This window comes from Monodon monoceros, unplaced genomic scaffold, assembly GCF_005190385.1.
Source record: "Monodon monoceros isolate NGI ecotype Baffin Bay Population unplaced genomic scaffold, NGI_Narwhal_1 Super_Scaffold_6, whole genome shotgun sequence".
In the NCBI taxonomy this organism is placed as follows: Eukaryota; Metazoa; Chordata; class Mammalia; order Artiodactyla; family Monodontidae; genus Monodon; species Monodon monoceros.
Window position 1 is genome coordinate 24035866 of NW_021703783.1, and position 16640 is coordinate 24052505.

The 16640-nt window shown below is 43.2% G+C and overlaps 1 protein-coding gene across 3 annotated transcripts in view; it reads right to left on the reverse strand.

Moving 5' to 3' along the window:
- TMTC1 (transmembrane and tetratricopeptide repeat containing 1) overlaps positions 1-16640 on the reverse strand; it is a 260748-nt gene that overhangs the window by 70242 nt on the left and 173866 nt on the right. For all 3 annotated transcript variants that reach the window (XM_029204345.1, XM_029204346.1, XM_029204347.1), the window contains one exon: positions 4839-5006. In XM_029204345.1, coding sequence (XP_029060178.1) covers positions 4839-5006 — 168 coding nt within the window. The remainder of the gene's footprint in view (positions 1-4838; positions 5007-16640) is intronic.

Here is a 16640-nt window from a genome sequence, read left to right on the forward strand (position 1 = left end):
AAAATCACAGAGATATCAAGCCACTTCTATCAGGTATCTCTCCAAGTTTGTAGAACATCAGTTTGTTTTGTTGGCATTACTGGAACAATAGGTCAGGAGAATCACCCCCAAATTCCTGATTAGAAAACAAACATTTAAAAAAAAATGTTCAGCCAGAGGTTAACAGGAAAGGAAAGTAAGAATTTATGGCTCTCCTCAATTGTGACCCTGTTTAACCTGAGGTTTCCAATGCCACAATCAGGTTAGCCAGTGCTTATGGAGGCTCATTTTGAATCAAGTGCTGAGGTAAGCATCCATTTCCATGGGCTATCTCCTCTCACCCTTTCAACAACCTATCCGATGGGTAGTATTACTGTACCTCCCATATGATGAGGAAACTGAAGCTCAGAGAGATTAAGACCATTTTCTAAGGTTACAGACTGAGTAAGTAGTTGAGCAGAGATTTCAACCAAGATCAATATAAGGTCAGAATCATTCCTGAAGTTGGTCAACGTTTGATAAACCAAAAAGGTACCGCAAGATACTAGAAACATTAGAATTTCACTGGTAAACAAACTATGGCCTGATGGGCCACAGACATATCAATGTGTTTACCTTTTTACATAGATGTCTTTGGCCTCTTTCCCGAGACAATGGCAGAGCAGCTGCAAAAGAGACCATAGGGCCCACAAAGCCTCAAATATTTACAGTCTGGCCTTTACGAAGGAATTTGCCAATCCCTGGTTTATGTTCTCTGCCCCGGGAGGTCTGCTTATCTCTCTGGCTCAGCAATTCAGAGAGGAGGAAAGAGAAATGTATTTCCTACAGGGAGGGAAGAAGATCTAGGCCATAAATTCTTAACTGGTGGTCCACGGGTCACTTAAATAGTTCATGAATGGGATTAAGAGAGACCCCAAACTGGATGCAAAAGAAAACATGCTGGCTTTGTCTTTCTAAGTATTTTGAAGATTTGGGGGCGTGGGAAGAAAAGATTTCATCAAATTGTGTTATTTTGGTACCAAAATATAAAAGTCTGGGCTGTCACTAGAAGCTATGCACTTACGCTCTCCTCAGGTTAGATAGCAGAATAATCTCCTGTTCTGGGAACTAAAGAAAATGTACCTTGCAGCTATGATTATGAACATCTCTCATTCTGTCTCTGTCTGTCTCTGTCTCTCTGTCTTTCTCTGTTTATATTGGGATTAGCTTAAGTTAGAAAACATAAAGCAAAACACAGGTGTGGTGAAGTATATGTATTCTTTGGCTTTTACATCAGATTTGGGTTCAAACCTGACACCTCCTTTTCACAGCGATTTCGTCTTGGACAAACTACTCTCTCTCTGAGCCTCTGATGAGACACAAGTGCTGGGTTCTTGTGCTTTTGTGTGTGAGGTTTTTGCCAATAAAAGTACAAAGCTGTGAGGGGGAACTTCCATCTGTATCTCCTAAAAATACATCACTCAGTGGGATCCTTTTTGTGACAGGAGGCCTCAGCTGGAAACCCTGGAATTTGACTGAAATTTGGATTGTCTCTAACACTGTCTGTCCTAAGATATTCTGTCCTAAGGTCTGTCCTAAGATATTCTGTAAGATCGTTCATAGTGCCAAGCACAACCACTCCATATAATTAGAGAGGCCTCAACGAGACCATATGACCTAGGATGGTCAATGGGTTGACAGTCTGGAACAGAGGAGAAAACAGAAACAGGGCCTCTGCCAAGGACATCACCTCATCTAGAACTACTGCAACTTCTTCTTAGTTGGCCAGCTCTTGGTTTTGGCCATTATGGCTAATTTAGGCTTTTCTTATCCTTCCAGGCTGAGCTCAGGTCTACAAGAGAATGGTCCTTGAAGGCTTGGGTTGGTCCCAGTCACCTGCCTGCACTTACACAGCACCCTGCTCTGCCTCTGTCTACCACCTGCTACATTACATTAAAATGTGTACATGTGTCTGACTCCCATCCAGACTTCAGGCTCCTCTAGTGTCTCGCCCCACGCCCTGCTCTCTCATGTCCTAGAACACAGTGCAGAGCAATAATCGGAAAGCCTCACACAGTGTTTATCACACTGCCCTATGCATCTTTCACATACTCCTTTATTCTTATAGTACACCCAGAAGATAGACACTATCATTATTCGAAATTAAAAAAATTTTTCCTTTTTTAAAATTTATTTTTTAATTGAAGTATAGCTGATTTACAATGTTGTGTTCGTTTCAGGTGTACAGCAAATTCATTCAATTATACATATATACGTATATGTATATATATATATTCTTTTTCAGATTCTTTTCCATTATGGTTTATCACAGGATATTGAATATAGTTCCCTGTGCTATATAGTACAACCTTGTTGGTTATCTATTTTATATATAGTAGTGTGTATATGTTCATCCCAAACTCCTAAATTTTAAAATAAAGGAACTAAGGCATGGAGCGGTTAAGTAACTCACCCACGATCACACAGCTATTAAACGGTAGAACTTGGAGGAAAGCCAGAAAGCCTAATTCCAGACCCCACACCAGCCACTAATCCTATCTTGCCTCAAAGATTCTTGGTAAATGTTCAACTGATTTGAACATTACTCAGGAAAGATGAATATATATAAACATCTGGTCTTGAAGGAAAAAGAATAAACTTAAAGCCTCAGATACTTAAAAGTTTCCCCAGGACATACATAAATTATAACAGGAAAACTTTTCTAAAAATTATTGATAGCTTTGATTTGCACCTTACACAAAATTCCATTTGATCACCAAAGGCCTCTCAAGACACAAAGTCTCTTTAAGCACATATGTGGAATGCCTGTGTTTTAGTAATCAACTGTTCACTTCCTACATGCTTCCATCTAAAAAACCAGAAGCCTCTGCATGCAAGGTCAATGAGCTTTTTGTTTTTCTGTTTTCCTTTTTTTTTAAATTGCTGGCATCAGCTGTACAGGGTTTGAACACTAACTTGTTATCCTTGAGATAAAATGCTGTCTGCCAAAATCCTTCCTCAGAGTTGCACTGATTAAGCAGTAAACATCATTAGAAAATACAATCAATCTTAGTACCTTTATTCAAGGAAAGGATTTAACACGGGGCAGGATCATTTTAAAGTTTCTCATAAAAGCACTGACTATTGAAAGTGAAAGAAAAAATGAATTAAGCCAACAGAAACCAGGAGGAAGTTATATTCCTGAACTTCCATGCCCCTGTGTTTACAGAATGACCTCAGCAGTGGGCAGTAAGAGGGAACAAGTCCATTGTAGTCTGTGAGAACTGCACTGAGGTCGGGGGTATGACAGGGACGGAACAGAATTGGAAGCCTAAAAGTGATATACAATTCCTAGAAAAAAACCCACAGGGCAACAGGTCCCTATAGTATTCCCTGAAGTAATGATGGTGACAATGATAATGATATAGTAACAGTAAATAAGCTGATAAGACGTGCATGCATGCCAGACTAATTTTTTTTCTATTAAAGAAAGTTAAATTGCCAAACGGCAAAATCAGATATATTGTTTTAAAAGGTAGAGGGGTACAGTGAACAGTTGTCTTACTCCTTCATTCGTTCATTCCCTCATTCGCTCACTTCTGGCAGCCCAGAGTCTGTGTCCTTTTCCGGTGCTTGGGTTTCCTGTGGGGAATTCCCTCTTGCTGTGACATCTCAGTGGAAGCCCAGGGGCTCTGCCTGCCCTAACTCCCCCCATGGAAGTCAGGGGAGCGTCTTTGGCCAGTTCTGTCATCTCAGTGCCCTAGGAGGGACAAGGGGCAGGCACACGACCTAAGCTCAGGCTTAGTCAGAGGATTTTCTTTTCCTAGGACTGTGATGTGAAGAGAGAGAAAATTGGGGTACATTTACCCTCCGTTCATTCCTTTGCAGGTACCCAGGTCCCCTCAAGACAGACTATCCAGACACCTGTTTCCCGTCTGCTACATGCTTACTTCCTCACCTACTCCCCAATTCTGTGCGCTCTCCTACGCTCTTTCCATATTTTCTCCTTTTGAAAGTGATTCCAACTCTGTTTCAGTTGTTTGCCTCCAAAGAATAAGTGTTGGGTACTGGCTGATTAGGGAACCAAATAAAAACCACGTTGACAGAACTGGCCAACTGGGTCATAAATGAGGACAGAAGCTGGAAGGGGTCAAAGACTGGGGACCCCTGGGAGACTGGGAAATACTGCTGGGAGGCCAGGTGTGGCTGAGCCGCGGAGGCCAGGTGAAGGTCACCAGGGCTATGACATCAAGGAGACAGACTAAGCCCAGAAACACAGCATGATGAGCAACCCAAAGGATGTTTTATACTTTACAACAAGTTAGGGCTATAAACTGGCATTGTTATATTCAGAAACAGCTTCTACACTACATAAAAACCTACCACGAGATGAAAAAGTCTTTCACTTCCTTGCTCACGATTAATGTTCAAAACAAAGTAACTAGATTACAGATCACAACTTAATATCCTGGAATATTCTGCATCTCTCTTCCTTCTTGCTGTGTGCTCACCTTTCTCATTCACTCAGCTGAACAATGCAATTAGACTTACTGACCAATCTTATTTTGTTGATGGCTGATTTTACAGTCCAGCTCATTATCAAGACTTTCCATCTCAATTCACAGACCCAAAAACCTTCCCATGAGCCTTATTTCCATTAATTCACTTACAGTGAGCTCCCGTAAAACTTTATATAATACCATTTAAAAAATTAAAGTTAAAACCCAAAATAAAATGACATCTTCCATTTAAAACTTTACTAAAAAACGTTTCTGGATTAATAAATATTGCCAGATCCATGTCGCCTCGTTTGTTTGGAAACAAATGCGTCAGCAAAGAAAGAAATGGGAAGAGATTCCCTTTTAACCCTCTAGTCATACCTGAATAGGGACTCTCTCGACAGCCAAATTTCATTCTGTTTCATGGTTTTCCAGGAGAAAAGCAGCAGCAGCAGCACAGTGGACACGCTCAGGGTGGCAGCCCCACAGCGATTCAGCCACGTGCACAGCTTGCTCATTCCATGCACGAAAAGGATGCAGTAGCCCATGCTGGAAAACAGGGCAGAGAAGCAAGTGACTTTGGGGTGCAATGGAGGCCGCTGAGTATTCCATCCCATGCAACTAACTTTTCAAACAGAGCTTGTCCTGTGATAGAAAACACAGACATAACCCGCCCTGTCTGACACATTTCCACGTTAGAGCTCAAATGGGCTCTACCGGCACACTGGCTAGTTCTCTGGCACAAGTGTGGAGAATGACAGGTTCACCTTGCAGGCTCACATTGCCCTGAATTTCTGCAGCTCAGGCATCCAGAAAAGTCCATCCTGTGTGTCTTGGGTCTTGACTGGACCCTCTGACTCAGGCTCCCTTATGTTCCTGACATTGTATAACCCTACTGGCACCATGTGTTCAAATTTGGACCCTGAGGCTTTGTGGGAGACAGTCCCTGGGGGGGACTATCAGGTCCTGGGAGGAATGCTGGTCACCAAGGGGCATTGATTTTGGTCTCCGGACGTGCCACCTAGTATATCCCCATTCTGGCCAAAGTCCTTACGCTGAAGGAAGATCCTCCCACCGGCGGGCTTCTGAGGCTCACAGCGTGCAGCCTATCACAGACAAGCTGCACTGATCCGATTCTCATGCTGATTCTGGCTCAGCTTTCCCAACAGACACGAAGAATCCCTCACGTTATCGGAGTGGGGCTTTGGCACATTGATATCACATCTCTAAAAGCTTTGGCTTGGTGGATGGAATGTGGACCCTCGCATCACCTGTGCACCTGCAGAGAGGCTTCCTGCCTGCCGACTGGCCTCAGAAAAACACATTTAGTCTGTACTCATTATGCTGTGTGTATTTTAGTCAAAACTCATTTCTTTCCAAAGACGATAATACAAATTATTATAGAATATTTTAACAATGAAGCAAGCTTGTGTAAAGAAATCCCATATTAGTCAGACACTAATACTATAAGAAGCCCTAAATTAATATAACTCATTTACTTGTTCAATTAATTATTTGTTCTCTCTCTAGTATGTGACTGGCAGTATGCTGAGCACTAAAAATACAATTATGAGTAAAACACAGATTATGTGCCTGCCACTGTCACAGGCACCAAGAATGTTATCAGTGGGTAAAACAATCATTCCTATCCTCCTGGAACTCACATGGATGGGAAAACAGCCACCAAGCAAGTAAGACCCAGAGTAGGTCACACTGAATATGATACGTTAGGTGGAGAAAAATCAAGCAGGAAAGTGAAGGAGGGAGACCAGGAGGGGAAGGAAGGTGAGATATTCCTATGGGCGGTCAGGGGAGGCCTCATTGAAAAAGTGACATGTGAAGAGCGTACTGAAATGCAGGGGGCGCACCCTGCAGGCACCCAAGTCCCCAGTGCCCGCTCTCTTCTCCCCCTGCGTTCGTAAAGCAGCACCTCTGAGGAGCAATGTTAATCGAGCACATCTTATGTGCCGAGTACATTCTCTACAGGAGCTCAGTTCATCCTTATATCCCTGGGGGTCACTGTTAGCAGCATTAAACTCCTGAAGACACTGAAGAAGAGAAGCGAACGCATTTGCTGAATTCGGTCACACAGCTCATGTCCAGTAGAGCAAAGACAAAACCCCCGGAATTCCGGATTCCAGAGCCCACACTCCACCTGCTGTCCTGACATCGGGGTTCTGCCTTGACTGCTGTGTTCCTCACACCTTATCGAACAGCTTCACCTACTTCCTTCCCAATCACTCCATACATGACATCTCAATGGTCATTAACTGCCTCCTTGTAGGAAAGAGCTGCCATCTGGCAGAGCGGTGGGGAAGGGAAACACTGGGATTCCAACAGCTCCAGAGCAACGGCCACCAAGTGGCAGAACACGAGGATAATGAAGATGACAGCAACCAGATCAGCTATTTTGTACGTTTGCATGTTTGTTGAGTACTCCCTACGTGTCGGGCACTGTGCTAAGATCTTTATGTGGGCCTGTCCAATACTTGTAGGGTCTGGAACAAGGACAGTACTGGCTTTAAATATATTATCTAATTAAAAAACTCAATCCTCAGTATCTCCCACTTCATAAATGAGGAAACTAAAGCTTAGAGGACTTAAATAACTTGCCCATAGCTCCAAAAGCTAGGAATAGAGTCAGATCAGAAGTCCCACGGCCCTAACGCTGTGCTATAATTCAGGAGTGGGCAAACTTTTTCTGTAAGAGGCCAGAGAGTAAATATTTCAGGCCATATGGGCTCTGTCCTTCCTAGTCAACTCTATCTTCGTAGCAGGAAAGCAGCCACTGACACTTATGTAAACGAATGGGCATGGCTGTGTTCCAACAAAATGTATTTATAAAAACAGGCGATGGGCCAGATTCCACTCACAGGCCACAGTTGTTGAGCCCTGCTACAGCCAAAACGAAGGAGAATACCATTCCTTCCACTCAGCACAGGCATCGGGATCAAGTAACATTATCATTTTTTTTCAGAAGTCCTTGTATTGACATATGGTTTAAAGAAATGCTAAGCCATATAAAATCATCTCCACTTAAGTTTGCAAATTTCTTAGAGGGTATCACATTCTTAAAAACTTGAACACAATATCAGAGATTAAGATGCTTCTCTATTATGACATTTCATCCTCCAACATCTGCTTTACTGCAGATCTCAGCTGCAGGGGGGTAGGACTGCTCTCTCCATTACTGGGGCAGGGCAAGTCCTCATTTTGAAAGTGGAAAATCAAGCAAATGAGAAACTACATACTTTTCTGACCTCCAGGGAAATGAAACCAGACTCCAGTTTGGTCTGCTTAACCTGGTTAAGGAAAATCTGGGCTCTGACCAGAGACCTCCCCAGAGAGCCCAAAGGAGTCAGTGTAAACCACTGACAACTGCCAACATCATAACCTGGAGAACCAAGAGCCCAGCTGGCTGCTGAATGGCTTAGCTCAGTACCGAGAAACATTTTCAAAGCACGCTTGAGAGGCACCACGGCTGTCCCAGAGAAAGCAGCACAGAGATGATCTCTTGTTCACAGGCCACAGGGATCTCCAATTTTGAATGGATTTTACTGACAAGCTGCTCAGCCCACAGTGCTTATAAAAACTAAAGAAAGCTGCATCTCTCCTTTAAAAAATGCAAATCCAAAGAGAATTGAATAGGAAATATCAATCAACAACGTCTGTCCTTTCAAATTTGAACAGAAAATGTTTAAACCTGTTGTTTGAGAACTTTGAGTAGTTAGTCGTCGTGTAGATAGTACAAATGTACTTTCACGCTCTTAAGTGATAAAAGAACAACATTTCCCCTTCCCATTTACATCAGCCCTGGAGAGATGACAATTTTCTATGACTGGGCCAAGTATTTTATGATGTTTGTTACGGCTTCACTTTTTGTTTTATTATATGCAGCAAAGAGAAGTGTTTTGCTACTAAGTAGAATTGAAATTCTACCTTTTAACTTAACAAGCTCAAACAACCCACTGAGAGTATCTATAAATAGCATTAATGATACAAGACAGACACATTCTTCCTATTTTATTACTCTAAAAAATTCCCAAATTTAGATAGTTTAAATGAAACATGTCCCTAATGAACTTCATGTTGATCTGTTGAACCCCCCATCTGGCAAATTATCTGACCTTCAGATCTTATTCTGGTCTCATGGATGTTGACCCCAAATGGTTAAACAATAAAGCCCTGGAACCATGAGCCCCAAATAGGTTTTTGACGCTATAGCACAGGAAGCCCCAGGGAGACAATGGTGGCTCCTCAGATCAGATTGAACCTGGAAGCTGGCCCAGGTTCATTAGTGTTCCCATTTCTTGCCTCTTCTTTTTTATCTCAAACATTTGATGGATGGGGAAATTTCCCAAAAGACTGAATGCATGTGGATGTGAGAGTTTATTCACATTCCAAGAAAAAGGTATCTCTCGTGCATTTCCTTAACTCCCCAACCTAGGGGTGCTGGGCTGGGTATGAAAAGCTTCTTTACATTTACTTCTCCGTAAATAGATTTGTTCTGTTCTTTTCTCGGCATTACCTATGGAGCAAACTGGGAGGAAAACCCTTTGCTTTCACCTTCTGAGAGCCTGCTAATTCTCTTTTACCTCTTTGAAGATGACATGCTTCCTCTCAACCTCCCAGCTCACCTACCAGCTCTAAAATTTATGAGACCTCCAGCGGTAAGTAAGGCAGGGTCTGGATCAGAAAAAAACCCGTTTGCCTCTCAATTCTGACACTTACTGTTGTTTGATTTCAGACAAATTATTTATTACCCGGTTCTTAATTTTCTTATTTTGTAAAAGGGAATAATAGTTTTACACTGTGCACAACTGATGATACACACTAAACAATAAATAGCGTTAATATTATGTTATGATAATAATAATATTATTAGGGCATTATTTTCTGCTAAATAGAGTAGAAGGCAGGAAAGGTGCAGAGTTTACATGTATTCCAGGTGGAAACAGATAACTCTGTATTTGGCTCCTGTAAATGTAGTAACTTCCTAAGGTAACTAGAGCACTACTAGGTGTAGTGGAACAAGTGTTCTGGTGCAGACTTTGGGGGTTTGCAGCGAGGGGAAGGATTTCATTGCAGAATAAAGAGTCTAGAACTGGGTCTAGAAAGCTGGGTTCTTCTCTGACACTGGTGAGCTCTGTGCGACAGATTTACTTACAGAGCCTGATCGGGCCTTAGTTTTTTGTATTACAAGGGCTAAATATTGCCTGCCTTCAAGGCAGCTTAAAATACAGCTACCTTGAAAGGTTGTTGCATGGAGTAAATGAAATAATATATGTGGGTGTGCTCTGTGAACTGAATACAAGGTATCAGTGTTCTCAAGGGCAGTGTCTATGTGTTCATGTGTGTATTACTACATCAATAAAATACGTGGTAGATCTGTAAATACACCTCAAGAAACCTAGTGTATCAAAGTCCAGATTGACCCAAACTGTCTAATTTACAGGACAACTGTAAGTCTTTTAAGAGCATCCACCAAGAACACCCTTAAAACTTCAAAATACCTTATACGATATTGTTGGCTTCTGAAAGGTATGACTCATACATCATTTTTATAGAACAAAATACTGAAGAAAACAAGGTACACTGGTCATATGTGAAATACATATGGCCACATATTTAAGTTAATGAACGTTCATAAACCTCGACCACAAAAAGCACTAAGCAAATCTTCCCTTAGATCCATTTCAAATCTTTCTCTATTCTGTCTATCTTTGTGAAAGTGAAGGAAATGAAAAACATAAACTCTTCGGTGAATTAACGCATAATGAAGAGGCTTTCGTATTCAACTTTGATAAGAAATAAAGCGTTAACTGTTTGGAAGTTTGGGCCAGTTTTTAAGGATAGAGTACTGTTTTATTCATTTTTGCATGTAAGAGGGGCTGCTTCCTAAGTGTGATTGAACATTGCGGTGGAAGGTACCGGAAACTAACATGGAAACAAAAGTGAACTTAAAAATGAATCAATCCAAGTCGAGCCCAAAGATGACTTATCACCAGGAGTACTGTCCATACTCAGGGTGCAGTGTTTCCCTTCGCAGGCACCTTCACCCGAGCCTGGCTTACTTCCCTCTCAGCCTGGTTCCAGTAGCCACAACAAATTTTCCATCTGGGCCTGAGAGGCCTTTTGGCCAAAGCCAACCACCTCCCAAGTCACTCTGAATCTAATTCTAAAAAGCCAGAAAAACAACCTTTCTCAACCCTCGTACAGTATACTCAGCTCTAGGACCTGAATTCTGCCATTTCTTCTTCCGTAAACCACCATATTCTAGAGTCAGGCATCTTCACTTTTGAAGCAAAGGCATTAATGGACAATTCACTAGTTGTTGCCGTCCCCTCGTCTCTTCCCCTGTATTAGCACAGACCTGACTGTACGGGCTGTGTCATATGTCCAGTGTTCTTTAATTTTCTACAATACTCTCTAATGAAGCATCTATTGTTCTGGGTATTATGAGAAAACACAAACATACAAAATGGTGGTCCCAACTCTCATGAGGGCAAGACAATCCAGGTTTCTAAAACAGTGGGGAGGATATTTTAAGATTACTAAAATTTGTAGAAGAAGTCACTGGTTTGAGATGTATTTCCCAGCACAGAATCCAAGAGCAAAGGAAAGAAATAGATTCACTAATAATGACAAGGGGTCTTAATGGAAGGGAGGTTGAAATGGCAACACTTAAATCCATTCACACCCTCCAGGCAGGTGACTGGGTGTGTGACACCCACAAGCTAGTCTCTCCTCCACTCCCAGGGGCACGTTTCATAACCTCCTCCAGTTTTATGTTTCAAAATGCTAGCCTGCTAAGTTAGGGGTGTTCACTTTTTTAAAAAATTGAGATATAAGTGACATATGACATCATATTAGTGTCAGGTGTACAACATCATGATTTGATATTTCTGTATATTGCAAAATGAGCACCAGAATAACTCTAGTTAACACACATCACCTCACAGTTACGATTTCTTTTTCTTGTGATGAGAACTTTTAATATCTAATTCTCTTAGCAACTTTCAAACATACAATACAGTATTATTAACTAAACATTACATGCCCAGGACTTATTTAACTTATAATTGGAAGTTTGTGCCTTTTGACCCCCTTCACCCATTTTGCCCACCCCTCATTCCCTGCTTCTGGCAACCACCAATCTGTTCTCATTGTCATGAGCTGAGTTTTTTTTTTCCTTTGGGGTTGTTTACTTTTGAGCGCATGAAGTTAAAAAAGAAACAGAGGTTTATAGTACTGAAGGAGGAGGGGGAAAAGGGCTGGGAAGGAGAGGCCTATACTCTGCTACGTTGATTTCCTTCCACTTTGACTCACCCAATCTCCTCATTTGTACAAGGCAGACTGAAATAATGACTTGCAATTACCTAGCATAGTTTACAGCAATTTGCACATATATTATTCCATCTAGTCTCATCTGAATTCAGATTCTACTCTCCAAATTTTACGTTCAAATCCTGGTTTCCAAGACATTTGCTGTTCTCCATTAAGGACTCGGACATAAACATTCATCTTTTATAACTAACAGGGTTCTCTAATAGTAAGGCCATGATTCCAGTCTAGTAAATAACTGTTCAAGTTTATCCTCACTTTGTGCCGTTGGCTGAGCACAATTCATCGAGCACAACAGATTGGCCAACTGATCCTCAGCCCATGAGCACACTGACCTCCTCTCAGCTCACTCATTCCCACCATTGCTCTGTTCTATGTGACCTACAATCTCCAGTTTTGTAACACAGTCAGTTGAGTCCCTCATCAAAGCCCTGCTGCTTCCTTCCTGGAAGGAAGAACTCATACAGCACTCACCCTCACCATGACCTGGTGACCATTACCAAGTCCCGTGCAGCCCCAGGACCCTCCCTACCTGGGCACTGCCCTGGAAAGTAGCCCTCACCGGACAAGGTCTACCTCCCAGGTCTCATTCCTCTTCTGAGTTCAGGTCTCAAGGGGTTGAACACATTGAAGTCAAATCTTCCCATCCTTACCCCATGGTATACTGAGGAACAACTCTGATGGACTTTTGAAAACCCAGTGTAGGGGGACAGCGGGACACACTGGACTCAGTACCAGTCACCCTGTGAGCAACCTTACCTGTGCTCTGAGCCCGGTTTTGATATTAGGCTTCAGCACAATTCCTGAGTCTCTCCTCACGACTTGATACGGATACACAAACGTCTGACCTGTTCTCATGGCTGCAACCTCTCTTGATAAGCTGCCTGCACCGTGGCCCCGTGGACGGGGCATCTGCCATCGCTCTTGTTGCCCCGCCCCAGTGGTTAGGCTCCTATTTCCTCCTGGCACATACTCCTCACTGATGCTTGTCCATGGGAACTTCTAAGCAACACATGTTCCTGCTGCTTATGAGGACACCCTATCAGCTCACGGAGGAGGCCCCACACCAGTGCTGCCCAGACCATCCCCTAGTGCCCACTGCCAGGCCCTTCAGAGAGCCCGTCCTCGTGGCAGATGAACTTCCTCTTTGCTCCTGCCTCCCCCCAGAGGACGTGTCCCCCTTCCCCTACTTGGGCGGCTTGCTGAAACTGAGCAGGACGAATATGTGTTTCAACTCCTAAGAGGAAAAATTCATGCTTTCCACAAGGTTATTCTAAGTCACAAAGAGTTGAACTTGGGAGCTGAATGGGACCTTCGAGACCATGCAGCACTATGGTAACTGGAGTTCAGATTTCCCAAACCAGCAAAATGTCCAAAAGGAGGGAGTTGGGTGGGAGAGGAGGAACTAATGGAGGGCTGTATATCCCCTCCTGCTCTCATCATGCAGGAAGAGAAAGGATATTTTAAATTTATTTATTTTTATTTTATTTATTTTTTATTTTTGGCTGTGTTGGGTCTTCCTTGCTGCGCGCGGGCCTTCCCCGGTTGCGGTGAGTGGGGGCCACTCTCCGCTGTGGTGCGCGGGCCTCTCACTGTGGTGGCCTCTCCCGCTGAGGAGCACAAGCTCTAGGTGCGTGGGCTTCTGTAGTTGCGGCTCTCGAGCTCCAGAGCGCACTCAGTAGTTGTGGCGCACGGGCCTAGTTGCTCCACGGCACGTGGGATCCTCCCGGACCAGGGCTCGAACCCCTGTTCCCGGCCTTGGCAGGCGGATTCTTAACCACTGCGCCACCAGGGAAGCCTGAGAAAGGATATTTTAATACCAAAAATATAGGAAACATATAATTTCATAATGTTTTTAATGAATTGATTTAACTTTATGAAAAACTCACTGCATTATCTTTCTTTCTCTCCTCACCCCCCAGTTTGGCCAGTCCAGAGACAACTGTGGCACGAAGATCTAAGCAACATTAGGGGATTACCGGGCAAGGCCAACACTCAGGCTTTACAGATACGAAAGTGATTCCCCCAGGACAGCCAGGCAGCACAGGACAGACTGGCCTGTGTTGATTCCCAGGTCAGCTCTCCTTCTACTGGATTTGCTAAAGTAAGGTTTTATTGATATCAAATGATTTCTTTGATGATTTGAGTATTTGGCAAAACTTTGATTCGCTCCCAAATAATCATCTCTCTTCCAGCAGCTCTGAAGGAGCATATGCATAGATGGCTCATCAGTAGGGATCCCCAGTGTCAGATAACAGGGGCAGTGTTCTTTCAGAGGTGACATTTCTCACTTTGCATCCTGAGGAATAAATACTGCAGTACTGTTTCAATAGCAACCTGTGTAAGATTAAAAATTCCATTTAGAATTAATAGGTGTGATCTGAAGGTATTTCTCAAAATTGAATATGGAAAAGAGTCACTTGTCTTCCATTTCTCCATGCCTGATGTGTCCATTAGCTTAGGAACTATACAAAACAAATGGCATCTCTTTCTAAGAGTAGGGCAACTTAAAAATTTTCTTTCTTCCCTCAAACACAGGTGGTCTAACTTCTCCTTCTGTGATCCCAGTTTTTCTTGATCAGTTCCAACCACATTATTGGTTCTGCCTTCACTTACTTCTGTCCGTTCTTTTCCCCTCTCCACTCATTCATGTTTTCTTAAAGTAGTTTAGGAATTTGCTCTTTGGCACTGAAGCGAATAAATCACCCTTAATCTGGCATGTGAATGGATCTCTGATCACATTCTACAACTTTATTGGAGAGCTCTCAACAACTATTTCTGCTTCATCGATTCTAAGAAATTTTAGTCCTTTGAAGCATTCTAATGTGGTTTTTATAAAACACAAAAAAGTAGCCATTAAATTATACGCTTCTCTTGAGATAAGAATAAGAGATCAAAACTTCTGTGAAAGAATGATTTAAGCCCCAAACTCTCCTGCCTGTTCAAAAAAGACATCCATAAAATTGGCATTTATCACCAGAAGAAAAGATTATTCCAATTACTTTTGGTGGTAAAACTCTGACCCTAATGCCATGCAGTGCCAAATAAAGTGCCCATTTCTGTCCCTTTTATCCACAGATTTCAAAGTGCAAGTGAGAGGCAGGTGATATTTTGGGTCTGTGCTGGGTTAGGATGGAGGGAGAACAGAAGCTAGAAGATTTAAGTGGCTTGTTCATTGTCAGGCAGAAAGGCAGAGGATGAAAGAGCACTGTTGGTCCGACTCGTTCTGGGCTTTTCTTGTAAAATGGCCAAACCAGTTCCCTGGGATATTTTAATACCAAAAATATAGGAAACTCGCCTGGGCTTCGGTGAGGGTGGACGTGACCTCTGTAGTGTTCATGGATGGGATCCCGAGGCTGGAAACTGGCTCCTTACCTTGAATATTTAATGAGTAGGAAGTTCACCTACCAACTGAGCTTTCTATTTCATCTTGCTCTTGTTTGCTGAAGTTTTCAAGACAACATGGATTTTCTGCATAAAGATGATGATCTGAATTTTCAAGAAAGCCACAGAGTACATGTTTTCCTCAAAGCACTTGGGTACGAATGCTATGGAGAATGGCTCTTTCTTGTCAAGGTCAATAATGGAAGGAGAGAAGAGAATCATCCATGCAGAGAGATTCCCGTGTGTATAAAAGGCTTGGACACATCCTTCAGCATCGTGGAAGCCAGCGTGTAGGTTTATTAAATGCACCGGGCATCACCTGGTGCTCTGGCACCTTCCAAGGAATGCCTGCAGCATCTGCAACATTCTCTGCAGCCCTGAGGAAGATTCCAGCAGCTCCTTACCCAACTGTCTACCATTCTCCACTGAGATGGGGGAGGCTGGTCTCTGCTGAGTAAAATCTTTTTTGGAGAAAAGTCCCCATTTTCATGAAAACTGTCAGCATGTATAAACTGCCTCCGATGAAGTCATTAGAAACTCTCTAAAGCCACAGCACAGAAGTTTCCCCACAGAGGTTTTGATTTCTGACTCAGCTGCACAATTTTAGATAACAATGGAATCCAGCACCATAATTAAAACGGCTCCCTTGGGGCTTCCCTGGTGGCACAGTGGTAGAGAGTCCGCCTGCCAATGCAGGGGACACAGGTTCGAGCCCTGGTCTGGGAGGATCCCACATGCCGCGGAGCAACTAGGCCCGTGAGCCACAACTACTGAGCCTGCGCATCTGGAGCCTGTGCTCCGCAACAAGAGAGGCCATGATAGTGAGAGGCCTGCACACCGCGATGAAGAGTGGCCCCCCCTTGCCGCAGCTAGAGAAAGCCCTCGCACAGAAACGAAGACCCAACATAGCCAAAAATAAAAATAAATTAATTAATTAAAAAAACAAACAAACAAACAAACAAAAACAGCTCCCTTATGGTGCTACTTACAACAATGACTGTGAAGGAAGGCTGGGGTTTGTGAGAGGTACAATGGCTCTCTCAAAAACTCCTCGGCTTCCTCCAACCCCAGTTCCCCCAAATTTGAGTTAAACTCTCAGGTTTGTGCTCAGAGCTGTGTACCTGGACTAGTGACGTGCCCTCTTTCTCAGCCTCCAGGACCATCTATAAGGGGCAGAAGACACTTCCACTTCTTAGTCACATGGCCTTGGCATCTGCCAAGACCACGGCTCTGGAGGGGGAAAGAGGCCTGGCTGGGCACAGTGATGATATGGATATGAATCCAGGAGACGCTGGGCAGTAAAGACAAACCCTCGGAAAATGATGGGTGCTTGACATCAGCACGATGATGCACAGATGCGGGAACTTGGAGAGAAAAGGACAGCCATCTTTTTAATGAAGACCGGTTTCCTGAAATTGATTTTGGATGACTCTGCACCAAGTTTGCCAAATGCAG